The sequence below is a fragment of the Saccopteryx leptura genome, chromosome 1 (assembly GCF_036850995.1).
Source record: "Saccopteryx leptura isolate mSacLep1 chromosome 1, mSacLep1_pri_phased_curated, whole genome shotgun sequence".
In the NCBI taxonomy this organism is placed as follows: Eukaryota; Metazoa; Chordata; class Mammalia; order Chiroptera; family Emballonuridae; genus Saccopteryx; species Saccopteryx leptura.
In genome coordinates this window covers 44,670,421-44,692,259 of record NC_089503.1, presented here as the reverse complement: position 1 = coordinate 44,692,259, position 21,839 = coordinate 44,670,421, and the positions used below count along the sequence as shown (strand labels likewise).

General features: G+C 45.5%; 1 protein-coding gene across 1 annotated transcript in view; it reads left to right on the top strand.

Annotated features, from left to right (window-relative positions):
• Positions 1 to 21,839, top strand: part of INSC (INSC spindle orientation adaptor protein) — a 134,330-nt gene that overhangs the window by 67,111 nt on the left and 45,380 nt on the right. Inside the window, exons 6-7 of the mRNA XM_066360562.1 lie at positions 10,368 to 10,481; positions 16,846 to 16,971. Of these exons, the coding sequence (XP_066216659.1) occupies positions 10,368 to 10,481; positions 16,846 to 16,971 (240 nt within the window). The remainder of the gene's footprint in view (positions 1 to 10,367; positions 10,482 to 16,845; positions 16,972 to 21,839) is intronic.

Genomic DNA, 21,839 nt, shown 5'->3' with positions numbered 1-21,839 from the left:
AGCCACGTGGGAGGCAAGGGGAGCGGACTTGACTTACAGGAACGAATTTACTTGAAAATGACTTCTGAGGGACTCTCCATGGAATCCCTGACTCAGCTTCCCGGGGATAGATGTTATACTCACTCATCCCTTCATCCCACCGATCCATTTTTCTTTTTAAAGTAACTGCTTTATGCTAATAAAACTAACTGGGGAATGTTTTTTTTTTTCTTCTCTGCGGCTAAATGAGCTTGTTAGAACTTTATCTTATAGCTAAATTTCCCCTTCTTGGCCCAGACAGAGCTGGACAGCCCCAGGCCTCACCTGAGGGACAAACACATATCCTGTGACAAAGGTCAAGCCAGAGGGACACTATGTCAGAGAAGAGGGGGAGGCACCAAGCCGAGCATACTCAGTTCCTCCTTCTAAAACTCACTCACTCTTCCCTCCCCTCCCAGCATGGTGACATAGAGGGGAGGGAGTGAAGCCAGCAGAGACGGTGTTGCTGAAATCCCAACCTAGGGGAACAGGAGAGGTGAGGGTCAAGTATTGCTCGTTGGTGGTTCACAGTTCTCATCCCATTATCTTATTAGCTTTGCCCATTAGGCTATGCTGAGGCGGGGGTGTAGCTGAGCCCCCCGGAGGAGGAGGCCTGCTGCCTGCAGAGCAGTCCTTTTCCACCTTTGTGAAGCCATTTCCCACAAATAACAACTCCTACTCCTTTGCAGAACCTTTTGGAATCACAGTGGGTAATTTCGACTTTGCTCTCAGCAGGCTCGGAAGTGACTCACAATATTACGTTCATTAAATTAACTCTAAGGAGGCTTTGTAACTAAAGCTCAAAATTGCTTTCCTGTTTTATTCCCCACCGTCAGATTTTGCGCAACTATGTTGTCTAAAATAAGTAATTAGAGGCTGCAATGTGATTAAATGGCAGCACAAAGATAATCCAAACATAATTGCCAGATGAGAAATATAAAGATGTCCAAAAATTTAATATAGTCTCCGATCTCATTTTAAAGTTCCCTTGGAGAAAAGAAAGTAAAAGAAATAAAAGAAAAGAATCCTTTTACCCTTAATTCAAAGCCCCAAATTCGTAGGTTAATACAATTCTTTTCAATTTCCTTGTCCTGCTCATCTCAGCCAGGAGGGTCTCATTGTGTGTGGGGAGACATGTTGCCTTGGGCAGATGTTGTCCAGACTGTCTCTCCAGTGGGAGGGGGTCCTTCAGGACTCCTCAATTTATCTTTCCCCACCTTCTTCTAAGGGCCCAAGAGTAAGTACATTGGACACACAATCTTATCACAGCACTACCTGAACATTCACAGAAAGTGAAAACAGGCTAGTCCTCAAGTTTTAGGGCAGGAACTGCAGGAAACATGGCCCAGGACTCCATCCTTGGAGCCCAGGTCCTTACAGATACTCATTGGTACTTGGGAGACAGAGGGAGGTGGCGAGACCATCTTGGTTGCAGCTGCAGCAGGTTGCCAGTCCGTTCATTTCCCTTGTCCAGAGTCCACAGGGAATTATGAACACATGTTCACTGGAGGAAAGCATCCGTCATAGCTTAGTTGCGGTGCGATGTACACCATATATAGGAGAAAAATGTCTTCTTTCTCTTAGAGCAGTGGTCCCCAACCTTTTTTGGGCCACGGACTGGTTTAATGTCAGAAAATATTTTCACAGACCGGCCTTTAGGGTGAGACGGATAAATGTATCACATGACCAAGACAAGCGTCAAGAGTGAGTCTTAGACGGATGTAACAGAGGGAATCTGGTCATTTTTTAAAAATAAAACATCGTTCAGACTTAAATATAAATAAAACAATAATAATGTAAGTTATTTATTCTTTCTCTGCGGACTAGTACCAAATGGCCCATGGACCGGTACCGGTCCGCAGCCCAGGGTTTGGGCACCACTGTCTTAGAGGACATTTGACAAGTTTTCATCTTTCTGCAAGCAGTCAGGCATTTGCAACTCCTTCCAAAGGACTTGCTTGATTTGCACTCTGTTTCACCCACCATTTCTTAATTTCTAGCTCACCTCTAAATGCGTTGCTTCTGCACCCCTCCCCCCAACTGCATTGATTTGAGCTCCTGGAAGTGACTTAGGCCAGTGGTCTTCAAACCACTTCAGAGGCACTGCATTCTCTAGGCTCCCGGAGACTTCCCAGGAGAAATGCAAGCACGTGTAGTTTTAAGGAAATTAATTTCCAGGTCTTCAATTTTCATTTGTTTTTTTTCTCCCCTAATAATCCTTCTACTACTTTCCAAAAGAAAGGCCATACTCATCACTCATCCCAAATCCTACCGTGCTTTCCTGGCTGTGCAGAGACCTGGGAATGTGAGTGGGGGATCTACAAAGGAGAACTTTCATTCACGAACCATAAAACCCTCAGGCCTCCATGAGTTGTTTTACGCATATTTCTGTTAAAAAAAGGCACTGGAAGTTGTGGCTTTTGCCCAGTGTGGGGATTTTCTGAATTCAGATATACGGGTGGGGAGTGGGGTGAGGGGGGTGAGGGACAGAGAGAGAGAGAGAGAGAGAGAGAGAGAGAGAGAGAGGGGTGTTGGAGAGAAAGTTATTAAAGTTTTCAGTTTATCTCATCCCTCCCATCTCCAACTGGCCTCAAATTGTGAATGGCTCTTTGAGGGATATCATCCTTAAACAAAGCAAAGAGAGTACTGGTAGGACACATTGCTCCCTAAAAATGTTTTTTTGAGGGGCAGGTAATTAAATGCAAGCAATTTTCCTTTAGCTACATTTTATACTCAGCCCTGTGTCAATAGCTGTAAAGAAAAGTATCTTTGAAAAGCCAAAGACCTATTGGTTAATGAGACTGACTTTTAAATGTAACTGAGATATTTTTGAGAATGGCCAAAATTTTCAAGATATATTGGTTAAAAATCTGTGTTCACAAGTTTTATGTGATTGTCCTCTTTTTTCAGATTTGATGTACATTAAGAAAGCAGATAAAGCTTATTTTGTCAAAATCTTTTATAAAATACTTATATTAATTTCTTTTTCCTGTTAATAAAAGGTCAAATTCGCTGCTAGCAGCTGGACTAATTTGTTTAAGCAGTAAAGACTTTTTCCTTCTTTAAATATATGAAATTTGATCATGAGAGGTACTAGATATAATCTAATGCTTTTTGATTTTCTTCTTCTCAGATCTTGTTTAATTGTTCTGTAAAGTGAACACCAGAGTTTCATACACATACATACCTATTTAGCAAAGAAATGCAATGTCTTTTTATCATACTTCTAGATTTATAATTAATTTATAATTATAGCTACATACTACTTTGCTAATTGAAAATTTAGTAAATTGTTTTAATTTTGGCTTTATAACATATACAAGTAAATCAAAATTTATTTTAGCTCTATATTATTTTAATATTGACAGTTTTTAGCATTTCCCCTTAGAGAATGATTTCCATTAATTGTCGATGTTTGCCTTGGTTGTGTGGCTCAGTGGATAGAGTGTTGTCCTAGCATACCGAGGTCTTGGGTTTGATTCCCTGTCAGGGCACATATGAGAAGCAATCAATAAAAGCAACTAAGTTGAATAAGTGAAAAGAGTTGATACTTCTCTCTTTCTCTCAAATCAATGGAAAAATTTTAAAAAATATTGTTAGGTTTTTTTAACATGAAAAGAAATTTTTGATGTTGATTTTTTAGATGATTTTTAAGCATTTCTTGAAACCCGTATCAAAATATTTTTAAATTAAAAATGAAGTCAGTCCTTTATTATGAAGAAGTTAAGTTGATGTGGCTATTGACTTGACTAGATGAACTATTTCTGCCAATTAGTTTGTAGGGTGGGTATTTTCCACAAATTAAATAAGCAAAAGTTACAGATTTAAGGTTTTGGTAAAATATATATATTTGAAACACAAAAATATTTGATTTAAAAATTTGTGTTGGCAATAAAATTAATCATGTTTTGACTTTCCTAATCCTTTGTGAAGAATTTGGATAACCCAAGATTCTCTAAGGGAAAGAGTGGTGGGTATAATTCAGAGTTACTTGATAAGCCTTTGGTAAAGTATTTTGGAACTCTTCCCAGAAATTGAGATAGTGAATGAATGACTTTAATGATTGGGTAACAAATGCTTTTGCAAGTCAAATGGTTTCCAATTTTTTGCTTTTATCAATATAAAGGAGGACCAATTTAGAGGAGTTATCAGCTGGCAGATCATTAAAAATAGTGTTTGATGATAGATCACTGTGTGATTACATAACTCAGAATGTGCTCAAAGGGTGGAATAGCTTGGCTATACAAGTTGGATATATAACTCTTATTCCCCCCTGTATTAGATTTATGGGAGCAAGATTTTTCAGGGTTTACATCTAAAATATAGCATTAAGTCAATATTCAATCATAAATATGTGGGTGAATTAGAAAGTTTTAAGAGAATAAAAAGAATCATTTATCTCATTAAGAGATATATTTATACTATTTTAATTCTTATGACTTATAAATACTTATTAAACTTATAATCTATATGTTTTGACCAGTTGTACTGATAATAATTATAATGATAACTCAACCAAGAAGAACTTATTATTATTTTAGAGAGAGAGAGAGAGAGAGACAGGAAAGGAGAGAGAGAGAGATGAGAAACACCAGCTCATCATAGTTGCTTCACTTTAGTTGTTTATTGATTGCTTCTCATACGTGTCTTGATTGGTGGGCTCAAGCCGAATCAATGACCTTGGGATTCAAGCCACCAACCTTTGAGCTCAAACCAGCAACCTTGGGATCATGTTGATGATCCCATGCTCAAGTTGGCAACACCACACTCAAGCTGGGAAGCCCACGCTCAAGTCAATGAGCCCTCACTCAAGCTGGTGAGCAGGGCTCTCAGCAGCCTAGGCTGGTACTCAATCCACTGTACCACCACCGGTCAGGCAAGAAGAGATTATTTTTAAACACTTAGAGCTTTATAATCAGAGGAAATAAAATAAAATTTTTTATTTTAATGCTAAGTATAATAAGGGTGATCAAGAAAACACTTTAAAACTTAAATGTATAACATTATGATAAAATTTTGAGGGAGAATTGAAATGGGAATATAAATATAAGGTTGAAAAGAAAAATGCAAATTGTACAAATGTTAAAAAGATTATGCATGTAATTTTAAATGGATGATGATGGTATCAAGTTGTTTTGGTATTTAGATTTCACTGAATACATCTGCAAGAGTGAAACAGTGGTTATATTTCATGTCACTGCTTCGTCTGCTGGAAATTGCATCTATTCCAACTTTGTTTTTTAAACTTATGATGAAAAATTTCACCTGTCAAGTTAAAAATGTATAAGGGGTCATGTATTTTGTAAAACTCTTTTAGGGCTTAATGAAAAAGAAAACTTGACTAGGATACACAAGCACTCTTGTTTCATGTCACGATGGACACTGTCCCTGCCCTTTGCCAGAGAATCGCTTAGGCATGAGACTCCTGTCTACTAGTGATACCATTCAAATCTGGCCCCCTAGTGAGTCCCCTTATCATGTGCTTCACAGAACACTATCTTTTCATCTCTTTTGAATATTTTAGCCTCGAGTAACATTTCTTTCTGCTACATCTTTTTTATTTTTCAGTAATGAATTCTGCCTCTGGCATTCTCTTGCCTTTCATTACTCCCCTGATCTTTCCAGGGAGACTTCGCTAAATTTCTAAGTTTACCTTGCATCTCATGTGGGTTTTTGGTTTCTTTCCTAATTCATAGAATGAACATGGTTGCTGGATTGGATTGGCTTCCCCACTTTGACTTCTCTTTCTTTTCTGGCACATTCTTTTGTTTTTCCAAAAAACTCTTCCAGATTTTGGGATTTGCCTTATTGAGAGAAATGAAATCAATTAAGGTCTGGGTCTGCCCCAAACCTCCAGTTTTAAGAGATCTTATCCAGGCCCTGGCTGGGTGGCTTAGTGGATAGAGTACTGTCCTGGTGTGCCGAGGTCGTGGGTTCGATCTCTGGTCAGGGGGAGCCATCAATGAGTGAATAAAGTGGAGCAACGAATTGATTCTTCTCTCTCCCCCTTCCTCTCTCTTTCTTACTCAAATCAATGGGGGGTAAAAAAAAGAGATCTTATCCACATTTGCCTCCCTAAATTGGATAGTCCTACCTAGGAGAGATCTTCCCATTAAACCAATAGCTAATCCAAGCCTGGATTAAGTTATTTTGTCTATCTCCTCTAGAGTGTGTCCAATTTTTCTTGTTTTTCATCAGAGTTCTAATACATACATTTCTTCAATATGTTCTCTTAAGACAGAGGCAATACTATAATCACATTTTCAAAACATTTCACCTGGAAATTTATCTAATAATCATTTGAATATTTTTATTCTAATCTTTATATTTTTTTCTGTATTCCAGAACTTGATTAATGCCTCACAAACAAGCCCAACAACAATATTTTTTTTATTATATCTCATCATTTTAAGGGTCAAAAATTTGGGCAGGGCTTGGTTGAGTGATTCTTCTATTCCATGAGGCATCAACAGAGGTCACTTGATAGTATTCGGCTTGCAGATGGTTTGGAGAGCCAGAGCCTTAGACAACGTTATCACACAGGCGGTGTCATGGAGGGAATGGCTGGAGAGCTGGTGTCAGCTGAGTATTGATCAGGGATCCTACACATGATTTCTCCAGCATGAATGTCTTAAGAGTTATCAGACTTCTTACATGGCTACTCAGGACTCCAAAAAGAATATTCCAGGAAATCTGGGTGGCAGCTCCTAGGACTCTTGGATGACTTAGAACAGGGGTCCCCAAACTACGGCCCGCGGGCCGCATGCGGCCCCCTGAGGCCATTTATCCAGCCCCCGCCGCACTTCCGGAAGGGGCACCTCTTTCATTGGTGGTCAGTGAGAGGAGCATAGTTCCCATTGAAATACTGGTCAGTTTGTTGATTTAAATTTACTTGTTCTTTATTTTAAATATTGTATTTGTTCCCGTTTTGTTTTTTTACTTTAAAATAAGATATGTGCAGTGTGCATAGGAATTTGTTCATAGTTTTTTTTATAGTCTGGCCCTCCAACGGTCTGAGGGACAGTGAACTGGCCCCCTGTGTAAAAAGTTTGGGGACCCCTGACTTAGAACATCACTTATGCCAAGCTCTGTCTTCTGTTCGTCACTGAAACCACTCCACGTTCAAAAAGAAGGAAATCAGAACCCACATCTCTATGGGAGAAATAGCAAAGCATTTGTGACCATCTTTAAAACACTGCACCCTGTCAAATCAGGTCACATTTATGTAATCCTTTTGCATAACTGGGCTGCCCTAATGATGTCTAACTGTAGAATCTCCACCTGCAGCTTTAGGAAGAGGCTTCATTATATTTCCCTGGCGCCCTCTGAGAAACTCATTTCAGGCTGCTATGTGAGAGTTTACTTCTCTTGATAAATATCACTGGGCTGCAGTCATTCTTTCTGATTGAAAAACAATTAAAAATCCCTCCTCCTTTTCTAATTTCTTATTTAGAGCAGGAAAATTGCATGCATCTTCTTAATTCCTGCTTATCCCTCTCTCCTACTTTTCATTATCTCATTGTTGTGCTTCACATCTGCATAGTCTATCTTTTAAGAAAACATATCTGTCATTCAGCCTCATCAGCTTGTTTTCCTTTATTTTGTTTCCATTTTTTTCAATGCTCTTTTCATGATACAGAATGAGGCACATTTTTGAAACTTATCCAATTCCTCATTGATTTCCTGAAGAAACTTGATTTTAGAGGCTGTGTGAGTTTAAAGCTGACACTAAGATAGAACTTGATAAGAAATGCTTATTGCCTCTAAAGGGTAAAGAGGAGGAAGCAGGAAGCAGGGTAGAAAACTCCGTTGCAGGTCTGACAACCGAGAAAGAAAAGGAGAAAGGAAGAATTGAGTGGAAAGTGACTTGAAATTTTCAAGTCAAAGTCACCCGTTAGAGGAGTCCGCTGTCCCACAGTCATGGCAGGGAGTAGCTCAGGAGAAGTGTAGCCTTGACAAGAACACAGCGGTGGGTCCAGAGGGGCAGTAGCTGAAACTCTGTCAACTCTGTCCCCCTGCAGCCGGAGCTTTGGCCACCAGAGGGCAGTGTTGTAGATGCTTATGGAAGCCAGGATGGAGAACCACTCTCCAATTTGGTGAAAACCTGGATAGCCTCCTTGCTCTGATACTTTTTATCTCTGCTTGTTCACCTGTGGTCCCACCTGATCTTGAGGGAGGATTTACCGACTTTTGAAAGCAGAAAGTGAGATTCACATGGTTAAGGTCCAATGTCACTATGGGCCACATGTCAGATTTCTATGTCTCCGTTTCCTCAATTGTGTAATGAAGTTTGGATGAGACTTTTGAGGGCCCCTCCAGCTCCGACGTCTTAATGGTACTTAGGGACTTGACAATTTCAAGGGAGTCTTTGAGCTCGTGTCTTTCCAAATTTAGACCTGTGAAAAGGATGCTAATGCCTTTTCATTGTCAGAGAGCTGACTCACTGAGACATAGCTGGGGCTTAATTACAGTAATATGCATATAGACATTAAAAGAAATTATTCTTAGACATAAAATTGTCTAATCGTAGCAAGTGATTGCAGAAGACATTGGGTTTGAATTGTTTAATGTAATGCTAATTTGCTTCAAGTGCAAATACTAATCAGAAGCATTAGGTAATTATCATTTAGGCACAGGACCCCAATATGTGAAATCTGCATTTTCCTGTGAGCACTACTACCACTTATGTAACCGCTTACGGTAACGACGGGGAAGGATTCTAAGAAATATGCTCATTATAGCGATTTGTAGTGACAAATCTTGATTATTAATTTTACCTTTTGTTGAATATCTTACAAGAGGCATCTATCAAATCTTAGAGAATAATTTTTATATTTAATGTTATTTGATTAAATACATACTCGCTTTAGTGTGAAGAATCCTATGAGTTTGAATAAAGAAGAAAAAAGGGAGAGCCATTTATCTGGAGCCTCAAACCCCCTTAATTTAAATCATCTTATAAATGGGGAAACAGGCCTAAGGAGTTTATTTCAATTGCCGAAGATCACGAAATAATAACTGCTAACAATTTTATTTTGCTTCTCAGTGCCAGGTACCTTGAAAAGTCCTTTGTATGTATTGAAAACCTAAATAGATGAATATAATCACCATATGAGACACAAACTGTTATTTCCACCATTTTGCAGATGAGGAAACTGAGGCATGGGGCTAAATCATTAGCTCTAGGACACATAAATAAAAGTGGCAGAGCCAGGATTTGAACCCAGGCAGTTTGCCTCTGAAGTCTATGCTTTTACAATATATATACTTCCTCATCAACACAGTGTGTTTAAAAAAAAAAAAGGCAAGCAGGGATTAGAACTCGGATCTCCTTGTTTCCATTTAAGTATAATTTCCGTAATACCGGAATTAATTGAAAACGAATCCATTTACTATGTCAAAATCAACATGGCAGCCAAAAGTGAGAAAGTGGCTGCTCAGAGCCCCCATCTCGGAAGACCTTACTTTGTTACATGAGGCCTCCAACCCTCCCCGATCTCCATCTCCACGCCTCTCAGGAAAAACTCAAGAAACTAGCATTAATTAGCGGGTAGAAATCATGTATAATCAATGAATAACATGCTTCAAAGCAAGTGGCTGATTATGAAGTGGTTTCAAGATATGTGAAAAGCTTTTCTCAGAAATCAGCTAACCTCTTCTAGGAATAATGTTCTTATCTTCTTGAAAAATTTTCCATTTGCTTTTCTTCCCCAGCCTCCATGGGCCTGCATTAGTACTTGCAGCCCTCTGTCACTAGCCTTGGATTCCCCGGCCTTGATCAGTGTGAAAGTTCACGGTGTTTACCCACCTTTTGACAAGCCTCCAGGGTTGCTGCTTTGGCCTGGCTGGAGACCTAAGCTACTGTACAGGGCTTCTTCTGACTCAACCCCTTAACCCATTGCCCAGCTGGAGTTCCTTGTTGGCTAATAGCCGTCCAAAATAAGACACTTCTTTGGTCACAGCTGCAGCTGTATTTTCAACTTGATGGTTTATTTAACTAATGGTTTCTGTTCTCTGAGGAGTCAGTAGCACAATAAAATGGTCCTTGCTGAGACCATCCATGTTGAGAGCTGATTTTCTGACCCAGTGGAGCCGGGCACATTTGCTGTCCATGCCCTGGGGGGTTGAAAGAACCCCATACCTCTGAAATGTAGCTCCGACTCCATGCTGACTCAAATCTTTTTCCAAAGTTAGATCCTCATCACCTCCACAGTAGGAAGGTGGAGGGGACAAGATTATAGAAACCAGGGGGCACTTAAGAGGATGGGTCCATTGATCTTCTGTTAAGAATAATGAACAAGGGGGAGATAGGAGTGAGTTACTATCAATTTCTTGTTCTTTTTTCTTAGGCACTGGTGAGGAAAATCGATGCCTCGGACAACATCTCCACCACGGAATCCAGCACAGGGAACCTGTTCAGCCTGACTCAGGAAGGGGCCCCCTTGTGCCGCATCATAGCCAAGGTGAGCTTCACGGTTCAGGGTTAAATTGGTAGCCCTGGAGAGAGCGTGAGGAAGCTGGTTTGATGGGAATAAATGGCTCAGGAGTCGTCCTGGCTGTAGCGTTTGCTTGCTGTGTGACCTGGGAAGAGTCACGTCCTCTCAGTGGCTGGCCCCTCTGATTCATTCTCTACTTGATGGCTCAGTGCCCTCAGACCCTCGACCACTTTTCTGTGTGTAAGATGTCGGTTATAAAATCACCCTTCTTTCCTCATCTCCACATAGCCACCAACACCAAACTGAACATATGCTGCAACTCAGATTGTTGGCAGGATCCCAGAAACAGCTGCAGCCACTCCAGTACTACAGAAGGGGAAGGCACAACGAAAAAGACAGTGGTTTTCAATCATTGCGATGGGAATTATAATTCATTAGCTTCACGACGAGTTTGCCCGTGCACCTGAGGTCTAAACATTTATTTTAGCACAAGTATAGGCAATTGGTAACCTTAGGACCTCATGAGGGGCTGCTTCATGTTTACTCTTTTACTTGAGAAATGACATCACATTGAGGATAGAACCAGTGGTCTCATTGGAAATAATGTCTGTTGGTAGACTTCAGATACCAGACACAGGAAGATACGTTCCCACTTCAGGGAGTTGTGAGAACAGATCTTTTTACCCCAACACCAGATTGACAGAGGTCCTGGGCAAGGCTGGGAATCTACATTTTCACAAGCTCTGCGGGTGACTGTGGCACAGCCAGAGTCCCAGAATCACTGATCGGAGCTCTTCAGGAAATCGAGAGGAGTAAGGTAAATGCTTGCCAGTCTGGTCAGGGGAGAAGTAAATACCATACAACTTTTGAGTACTGCTGTCCAATACTCAAACACTGCTGAGTACTTCACAGATATTATTTCTTTTTTTATCACAAAACCATCTTACAAGGAAGGTATCGTGTTGTTCCCATCTATAGTTGAAGAAATGGCTTAAAGGACTTGCTCAGGGTTGCACGACTCATAAACAGTAGAGTCAGAATTAGAACCCAAGTCTCTTTAATTTAGAGTTTATCATCTTAATGCCCATAGTGGTGACTTCTGGTTCAGTCTTTGGCCTTTCAGGTTCTTGGGCCAAAGTATGACTCAGAAGTTCTCAACTCTACACATTAGTATCTCTGAGGAACTTTAGGAATGTTCTGATTCAGATATAATCGGTCTGCAGTAGGAGCTGAGGTGGATGTTTTTGCATTTTGCATGTCACTAATGTGCTTCTTGGGTTAGGGACCACTATCTCGTAGAGAGTGATTTCGGTCTGATTTTACTTGGAAAGTTTGTGATGGTGTTGGGGCAAACAGGATCCTCTCCAAGGATTCTGTGACTCAATCATTCAGCTTGCTCAAGAGTGTTGACTCCACAGAGGTTTGCTCAGGACTATGGGGACAGAGAACTGCTCCAACCTGGGGCTGGAACCGACTCAACGTCAGTTTAATGATTAACTTCAAACAGAAATTAGCTGACTCTCTTTTGGAACAAGGACTATTTTCTCCTTTCAAAATGAGTTGCCAATATTGGCTGTGTTTGGGTTCCAGGTATGGAGCTGAGGTGTGGAAGGGACGGGGAACTCTTCTGAAAGGCCCTGTGGGGCCTGAAAGGTTTTTATGCTTTGGAAAGAACAAGCTTTAACATTCTTCTGGGAAGGAGAGTTTGCTGAAGCTCCTCTTCTGTTCCAGGGCCTGGGTACTCCGAACTCTGTCTGCATGTGCTGTAGATGGTTTCTACTGCCCACTGCATTTGCAGTCCACTTCCAGAAAAGTGGGGAGGCTCCTAAGCTGAAGATGGCATTAGTCTCCTCCAGGGACCAGGACTTGCCCCTGGTTAAACATTGCTCTCAGACATTTTCATTGTTAAGAAGGCGGGGGGGGGGGGGGCACTGGGCTGGCACCCATTCCTTAGTTATTTAATTACCCTCAACCCCAACACCAATCCTAGGTTCTCAAGAACTATGGCCAGTAGTTGCTTAAAGATGTGGATGGTCCTTTGAGTGTGGTCATGGGCCACCCCCTGCCAGAGCCTGCCGAAGGGAAGACACATGTCTCATTGAATAGTAATAGCAATAAGAAGAGTGACTACTGGTTGGTTACTTTCAATGTGCCAGGCCCTGTGCTGGGTGCTACCCACACAGTTATGTCTTGTCTACATGCATCCCTCTGAGATGGGTGTCAGTGATCCTATTTTATGAAAAGGGACACCAGGACTCATGGTGGTTGAATACCTGGAGCACTTGACACTTGAAAGCACATTTGACCAGTTCTGGAGTCAGTGCTGTTTCCATTTTATCAGCTCAGTTGACTAAGAACCTTCGACAGCCTCCCTTTCCAGGCAGAGCGCCTGCTTCAGCCATTCTGTCTCCCTCTTACGCAGGATGTGCGCTCTCTCTGCTCCTGGTGCACACACAGTGGTCACCGTGGCTGCTCCAGACCTGAGGCTGGCGAAGGCAGCCCGGGCAGCGGTGGTGGACAGTGGGCCCACCTGAGTTTTCTCAAGCTACATGTGCTCAGCTTCTATGGTGACGGTGGTGGTAGCTGTCAGAGGAGAATGAAAAGACAAACATTTATATAGCACTTACAGTGTGCCAGTGTTCTAAGGATTTTTTTTCCTCTACATAATAACCTCTCTAAACCACATAACAGTTCTCCGTGGTAGAAGGCATCTACCTGCACTGTAGGGGTCGGGCAGCTGAGAGGGCGAGAAGGTCGCAGAGCTAGTGAGCGACTGAGCTGGGATTTGAACCTGGCTGTGGGGCAGCGAAGGCCGTGCTCTAGGTGACTATTCTGAATGGCCTCTCAGCAGCTCCTCCTCTGCCTCTTTCTTTTCCTTCTCACCCTCCTCCTCCCTGTGCCCACTTCCCACCTTGCATATCTTTCGTTATTCACTGAGTCCATTCTCTCTGTCGAGCCCTGTGTTAAGATTTCCATTCATTATATTAATAACCATGTGATGTGTTGTAATTATGATCCCCATGTTCAAGACGAGAAAACAGAGGCTCAGAAAGAAAGTTGCACCCATTTAATGCAGAGCTGGGATTTCACCCAGATCTGCTGACTCCAGAAACTTCATCTCAACCCTCTCTTGCCTTCAGGCCTTGGGGGAGGGTAGAGAGAAAACAGAAGCAGAGAGAAGATTCCACGATGACTTCCATCTTCCTAGCCTAGGAGACGGTGAGGCTAGTTTCTCCAGTGGAATCACTGTGTTTGGGCTTCCCAGCCTGACAGTGATGCAGGGGCCAGAAGTCCCTGGTACATCCTGCCTGGACCCTCACTGTCTGTGCCCAGGAAATGTGCCCAACATTGCAGCAAATGTGGGACAGTCCCCCAGGGGCATTCCCCACCCCCTTTGGGGCCCAGCGTGATCTGTCTTTGGGTCTTCTGTTCATCTGAGCTGTCTCTGGGAGACGATCTGACAGTCTCTCTGAGGTCCAGTATCTCAGCTTCTTGGGTTCGTTACAGGCCAAGGAGAAAACCCAGTCTTCCCTACGGGGATGGTGGCAGGCCCCATCCCTTCCCGAGTGCAAAGCTCAGAAAGCTCCCCTGTGCTCTGTCGAAACTATGCTGCACCCCGGCTCCTCTATGATTCTTCCCACTGGTCTCCATACCCCATAGCTTTGATAGCTTATCCAAAGTCTGTCTGAATTATGTACACTTTATACACAGCTGGGCTCTGAGCCCGGAGCTTTCTATAAAATTAAATAAGCTCCAGCCAGCAGTGGGATTCTGCTAGCGCAGGCGATTCTCGGCTTGACGCTAAGATGAGTGCGGCTCTTGGGTCCTTGCTGGGGACTTCTGAATGGCCCATGCCACTAACCCATCTCACCTCCTCACCCTCTCATTGCTCCTCGTCCTCCCACATCTTCCAGCACTTGAGACATCTTTCATGAGGGTATGAGATACTCTTGTAAACAAGAAGCCTTACATAGCCTGACTGTCACCCAGCTGTCCAGAACTGGGTGCTAGGCGCTTTCATCTACATGTACTCAGTTATGCCCCTGCAGGGGTCGTCAAACTTTTTATGAAAACCTCCCAGTTTTGCAGTGCTGGTCAACCTAGTCCCTACCGCCCACTAGTGGGCGTTCCAGCTTTCATGTTGGGCGGTAGCAGAGCAACCAAATGGCGCCGCGATTGGCCCACTAGTGGGATCTACCTGTAGTTTATCTATGATTATCTATCATCGATTTCTCTCATGTATATATAAAAATAATACTTATATGATACATATGATTAAATATAAGCACAGAGCTGTAACACTCTGTAAACACACATGTATACATATTTACATCTGGAGGGAGGTCATTAATGCCAGCTCGGCTCGCTGTTTCCTCTCTTCTCACTTTAAAGAGTAACTTGATTGTCCTCCAGCGACTCTCTGAGTGAGGTGTTCACGTGGAACTCTCATTCGATGTCCCAGGAACCACGGGGAAGCTGGCAGGCAGGGGTGAGGGATGGTGCAGAAGGACTCAGAGGGACTGTCTTGTCCACACCAGAGTGGGGTGACGATATGTGTCTAAAATCGGAGTACTTCCCTTTGCCCTTTCTACAATCCACCGAAGATAATGTCAGGAGTGGCTGCTCTGCGTCCCTTGCGCCCCCTTTTCACTGTACCTTTACCCCGATTTCTTCCTGCTTTGAAAATTGCTTGCCTTCCCACAACTCGTCCACCAGACTGTGAGTTCAGGGTGGACGGGGAGGGAGCCCGCTGTGCCCCACGGCCCGCAGTGTCTGGCACATAACAAACCATTCATATATTTGGCTGCTTGAATGACTGTACCAGTGCTCAGATCTGCCCCTTTTCCACCCCGTGAACAACCTCGAAAGGAAGTAAGAATCTAAAGGATCACTCTGAGCTGATTATAAAATGAACTCCCCCAGAGTTCGACCCTTTCATCTGCGTTCCTGCTGTGATCATCCACAAACTCTGAGAATGGACAGGGCCCCTGAGCCTGTCCTCGCGGGGCGCCGGGGAAGGGATGACGTGGGCGAGCTCATTTCAGAGAATCTGCGTGGGAAGTCTCCCCAGTGAAAGGTGTTTCTGCAAACAGTTCTCACGAAAGGAAAAGTACAAGCTCAGGAGTGGGGCTGATTGGTCCTAAAGGGTTTTTTTTTTTTTTTTTTCTTTTCTTTTACAAACAGAAGTGAAGAAGTTGAAACAAGGACAATGAGGATTTGGGGTGAATTATTTCACCCATCCGACTTTGTTCTTTTCCATTACAAAACGGAAATGCATGACAGTAGTGAGATAAATAGAACCCCCTTTCTGCCTGTGGTGGTTGGGGGGCTCTGAGAAGTAAAGGGTGGGCTGGCAGAGCCGGAACCAGCACCCGGCACCTAGGCTTCCGTCCCCTCCACCTGCTGCAGACTTATTTCTAGAACCTGTCTCCAGTGACTGCAGGCTTGCTCTATGGGTGCTGCTGGGAGGGCGTTTGCAGGTGGCTGGGAGCGGTACTGAGTGGAGCTGAGCCTGGTCCTAGCAAACACGCCTGCCCTGGCGCCTGGCACTTCAGCCCCAGGGCATTTGGGGACTCCCACCTCCAGTTTGAACTATCAAGGGTGCCATTACTGCTGGAGCTAGTATTTTACTGCAGTATGCATGTGAGCATGGAAGCGTGTGTGTGTGTGTGTGTGTGTGCGCGCGCGCGCGCGCACGTGTGCACACGCGTGCGTAGAGGAGGAAAAAAATATTATTTTTCCTATCACCTTTCTAAATTGTCTGGCTGGTGTCCTGCAAATAGACCTGACAAAAGATAAATTCACAAGAGAAAAACAAACAGAAGTTTATGAGCATGTGCTCGTGGGAGCATTCAGAGATGAAGAACTCAAAGGGTGGGTTAGAACTTGGGCTTCTATGACATCTTAGCAAAGGAACAATACATTGTCAGAGAAGTGACAAGACAAAGAAAAAGGACCTTGAGTCTACAGGGCAGCCAATTGTAGGAAGGTGTATATATGAGAAACATATAACGGAGAGGTTGGCAGGGAAATGCGTTATGTAGTTTCCTCCGATGCCACCTCCAGGCTGGCAAAGCTCTAAAGGTGTCTCTGGTGATGAACTTTGTCCTTCCTAGGAGAGAAGAGAGGGGGACAACTTCACCAATTTACCCTCAGCTTTTAGGCAATTAGGGAGAAGGCAGAGATCTTTTTTCTATATCTGCTTCTTCCCACTAGGAGGGTCAGTTCAAAATAATCCTTATGCCGAAGAGGCCTATTTTGGGGTGTCACATTCTGTTACCCTACAGAACCCCAAAGCGTACCTGCTGAGTGAGTCATTTATTTCTGAGTCAGCCCCAGAGAAGATCACACGGCGAGGTCATGTCATGTGACATTCTCTCTTTCTTGGCAGGAGGGTGGAGTTGTAGCCCTCTTCAAGGTGTGCCGGCAGGACAGCTTCCGGTGCTTGTACCCCCAGGCGCTCCGCACGCTCGCATCCATCTGCTGCGTGGAAGAGGGTGTCCATCAGCTGGAGAAGGTAAGGGTGCAGCTGGCTGGGCGGGGTCCGGGGCCCCTGGGAAGAAGGAAGGAAGACCTCCTGGTGGCCATTGGGCCTCTTTCTACAGCAGGTCCCCCAAGTCCTCCTTTTCTGAGGCACCATTCAGATGCGGCCGCGGGGACCTTGACTATGGGAGCTGATGAAGATGTGAAGGGAATGGGGACTGAGGAGTCTGACCAGGGCAGACACGGTCCAAAGCGGCACTGGCAGTGGAGCCCAGTGGGTGGAGCAGAACTCGAGATAGAAAGTCAAGTGGGGAGTGGGGTCTAGGTCGGGGTGGTTGGTTCTTCATACCTGGCAGAAGAAGGAGGACCCATCTCCTCAGGGGAAAGAATGGGCAAGAACAGAGCAGGCACTGGGTACCTCAGCAAGCAGGAGGGGCTGCACCAAGACTAGAGACTAGAGAGTTTAGGTAAGAGAAAGGGAAGCCTAAATCCAAGCGTATGCTGGGTCAACATGACTCAGGATTGGGGGGTTAGAGCAAAGGCTGTGATTTGATAGGTTCAAGTGCTTCAGCTCCAGACCAACCTAAGGCAATGTGACCAGTTCCAGCCATCACACTCACCCAGAGTGGGGGGCTGAGGCTGCTCCCCCATCAGGACCCGAGTGGGTCTGAGCCTGCGGATGGGGCCTCAGGACTGTAGCCAGGAGGGTCAGGAAGGCTAGGGCCAACTTCTGGAGCAAGTTTCAAAGAAAGATGCTGAGAACTTTTATGGAAGAGGCAGACTGCCTGGTACATCCTAGTGACAATTCTGGTGCTTGCCAAGAATGGGGTCGGTACCCTGAGGTGGTTCCTGTGACTGGATCACTGGGGAGGGGGTGAGCACCTGCTGCCCTTTCTCCACATCGGTCTGGTTCGGGCTGTCCAGAAAGCCTGCACTCTCCTCCAGCTTCTGAGTTCTGGTCTGGACCCCTCCCCCCCCCACACACACATAGACCACCTTGCTCCTTTCCACAGGTACTCAGGTCACGGGCCAGGGTCACGGTACTGCGGGCTTGGAGATGCTCAGCTGAGGCTGGAGGGGAGATGGGGAACTGTTCACTTTATACATGAGAACGGGAAGTAACTTGTCTGAAGTCACACAGCCAGGTGGTGGAGGAGTAAGTGCCAGCCTTCTGGACAGAGTGCCCCCTTCCCACGGGGTTGAAAGCCTTTGTGTGTGTGTGTGTGTATGTGTGTGTGTGTGCATGTGTGTGCGCTTGCTCAGATGGCCAAATGGAGTAGGGAGCGATGATGAGAGGGACAGACAGACAGAAAGACAGAATCCATGGAATAAACGCATTAAGAATCTCCAGCTTCATGTGCTGACGATTCTTCTCTTCTCTTACAAAGTCTTAAATGGCCACACAGGGGCTGTTTCTCATCTTCTTTCATGCTGGTTGGCAGAATAAGAGGAGAAAATAGAAGGGACTAGAACCACCAGTCCTCCAAAAGCAGCGGATTTCTTGGCTACAGAGTTTGCAGAGCAGCAGGAAATTCTCAGTCTGGGGCCAAAAAAGCAGCAGGGCTTTTTTGTTAGAGCAGAAAACCCGTACAAGGAGGCTGGAAACTGGAGGCAATTTTTTTGTACTACCTTCCTGCTGCTGCTCCAAAGCCAGAGGACATCGTTTCCAGGCCAGACGGGCTGCCTGGCTTGGGAATCGGGCCCTGTTCTGTAGAGCAAGAGGACAAGGGGAACACTCCGTGTCTCAGGGCTTACTAAGTGCACATGCGTGTGCAACACACACAGCCCTTCAATAACTCACCAGAACCTCCATCTTAAAGACAAAGAAATCGAGTCTTAGCTTAAGTGACTTGCCTAAAATGATGTAGTAATTTTGGAGCCAGACTTTGGACCCAATCTTCCTGGGTCTAATGCTCAGTCGACCTCACTGCCTCACTTGTTTGATACTCTCAGAGAGCGCTGAACAAGTCTGTGGAACAAAATCCCGGACTACCTTGCTGCTCCTGGTCAATGTCCTAATCTCCCTCACCCCCAGCTGACACAGGAGAAGGTATCCTTCTCTGGGCATGCCCCTCTCCAGGTCAGATTTCTTTCCATACAACAGGCCACTCACATGGCAGAGGGGATGTCTCCCAAGTGTCAGGAAGTGGGAGTGAGTTGCCTGAGAAGAGCCCCCGTGTGGTCAGAAGCGGCAACTACATTGTACAGCAGCTGTAGAGCTTACAAAGTGGCTCCACAGGCACTCTCCTTTCCTTTGCTGTTTGCCTCAGTGTGCAAGCATCCCTGTTGTACAGAGGGAAAAACCAAGGCCTAGAAAGGCTAAATGACTTGTTTCACAAAACCGCGCAGCTTGTAATTAATTCACTTAGCAAATATATATTGACTTTCTGCTACCTGCCCGGCACCATTTTAGGTGCTGGGAGAATAGCAGTGAACTCCTTGTCCTCAGAGAACTTACATTCCAATGAGGAGCATAGCAAGAGGTGGATGTGGGCCACAGCCGGCCTCCTGCCTGCTTTGGTACATATGCCCTTTGAGCTAAGAATATACATATATTTTCACATTTTTAAATGATTGGGAAAAAAAACAATCAGAAGAATAACATTTTGTCTCACAAGAAAATGATTTGAAATTCAAATTTTTGAGTCATAGAGTTTATTGAAACACAGTCACGATCATTTGTTTTGGTGTCATCTCTGTCTGCCTTCACACTACAACAGAACTGCATAATTGCAATAGGCCGTGTGGCTTGCAAAGTAAAAAAAAATTACTATCTGGCCATCTTTAGGGAATGTTTATCAACCCCAGTTTTATCAGGTAGTAAGGATATCTTGACAACCATGAAAAGGACAATAACTAACATATATCGAATTCTTGCTTCGGGCAAGCAGTTTGCGAAGCCCCTCCTCTTCACTGTGCCATTTAATAGTTAATCCGTTGGTGCTGTCAGAGGGGAGGGAGGCCCAGAGGACTGCACAATTTGCTCAAGAGCACACAGCTAACACATGGGCAAGCAGTGGTTTCAGTACAGCTGTGCTGAGCCGGAGCCAGCAGGGGCTGGAGCCCATTATGTGGACAGGACTCAAATCCCATCTCGTGAGGCCAAGGGCCGCTCTCTTTCCCCCTTCACCATGCTGCTTCCACAGTTGTGAGATGTCCTAGATGCCCAGGGAGGGCCTGCGTGCCCCGTATCTCTGTCTCTGCCCCTCCCTCGGCCCTGTCAATGCCCGGCCCCCTTTGTGACCTGGGCTGGGCTGCTGCGGGCTGCCCCGGAGGCTCTGGAGACTGGCTGTTACCAGTGTTCAGGGTGAGAGGTGAGGTTCAGGGACAGGCTGCGGGCTGCCCAGGAGGCTCTGGAGACTGGTTGTTATCAGTGTTCAGGGTGAGAGGTGAGGTTCAGGGACAGGCTGCGGGCTGCCCAGGAGGCTCTGGAGACTGGCTGTTATCAGTGTTCAAGGTGAGAGGTGAGGTTCAGGGACAGGCTGCGGGCTGCCCAGGAGGCTCTGGAGACTGTTATCAGTGTTCAGGGTGAGAGGTGAGGTTCAGGGTCAGGCTGCGGGGCAGGGTGTAGGCAGGGTGAGGGAGTGTGGCTGTTATCCGTGTTCAGGGTGAGAGGTGAGGTTCAAGGACAGGATGGGGGCAGGGAGTAGGCAGGGTGAGGGAGTGTGGCTGTTTTCCGTGTTCAGGGTGAGAGGTGAGGTTCAGGGACAGGCAGGGTGAGGGAGTGTGGCTGTTATCCGTGTTCAGGGTGAGAGGTGAGGTTCAGGGACAGGCTGCCGGGGCAGGGAGTAGGCAGGGTGAGGGAGTGTGGCTGTAACCAGTGTTCAGGGTGAGAGGTGAGGTTCAGGGTCAGGCTGCGGGGCAGGGAGTAGGCAGGGGGAGGGAGTGTGGCTGTTATCCGTGTTCAGGGTGAGAGGTGAGGTTCAGGGACAGGCTGCGGGGCAGGGTGTAGGCAGGGTGTAGGCAGGGTGTAGGCAGGGTGTAGGCAGGGTGAGGGAGTGCTATGCCCAGGGTCTCTTGTCAGCCCCTCACTCCCCAGGCACAGTTTGTGCCCTAATTAGGTAATGTCAAAGTCCCAGCCTTCCCCTGATTTACGGGCCTGGCCTCCTCAAGGAAGCTCGATTAATTAACTGGCAGTGAAAAATTGTGCTGGATTTGGTGAAATTCATCTCTGTTGCGCAGCTGCCCCCTCTCCCCCCAATCTCAAAGAGGTCCATTAAATCACACCCAGACCTTGGCGGTGGAGGGGTGGGTCCCGTCAGGTCGCCTACATCCCCACTTGTCGCCAGCCCTGCCACGTGACGCCTGAGCTCTGGGGGGTTTGGGGCATTTGTGTGGTCAGAGGTTCCATTGTAATTCCATTCGCTCACTTCAGGTAACTCAGTCACCTGCTCCTCCATTCCTTCTGCCATCGGTCAGTCACTTTTAACTCGCTCACTTACCTGCTCGCTCACCCAGTCCATCACCATCGAATTGTGCTAGTAATTCCTTCTTTCGTCACAATTCTGTTGAGAAGCAGCCCACCACGGTGGGGAAACCAAGGCCTTTGGTGTCAGGCTCTCCTGGGTTGGAACCCGGGCTTCTCTACCGATGAGCTTGGACATGTTATCCTGGGTGAGTTACTGACCTCAGAGGTGTGTGGACTTTATCAGTCAAACGGGCGTAATGAACTCTCCCTCTCAGGACTATCAGAGAAAGACAGACATGCAGACAGGGTGCCCGACACACAGGAGTCTCGCCTGAGTGGTAGCCATTGTGATTGTGGCAGGTACAATGCTGATTGCTGGGGTTAAAATAACCTATGACCCTGGGACAGTACGGTCTGGTGGAGAGGGGGGCATTTGGCATGCCAGCAGGAAGGGCTAGTGCAGGGGTCCCCAAACTACGGCTCGCAGGCCGCAT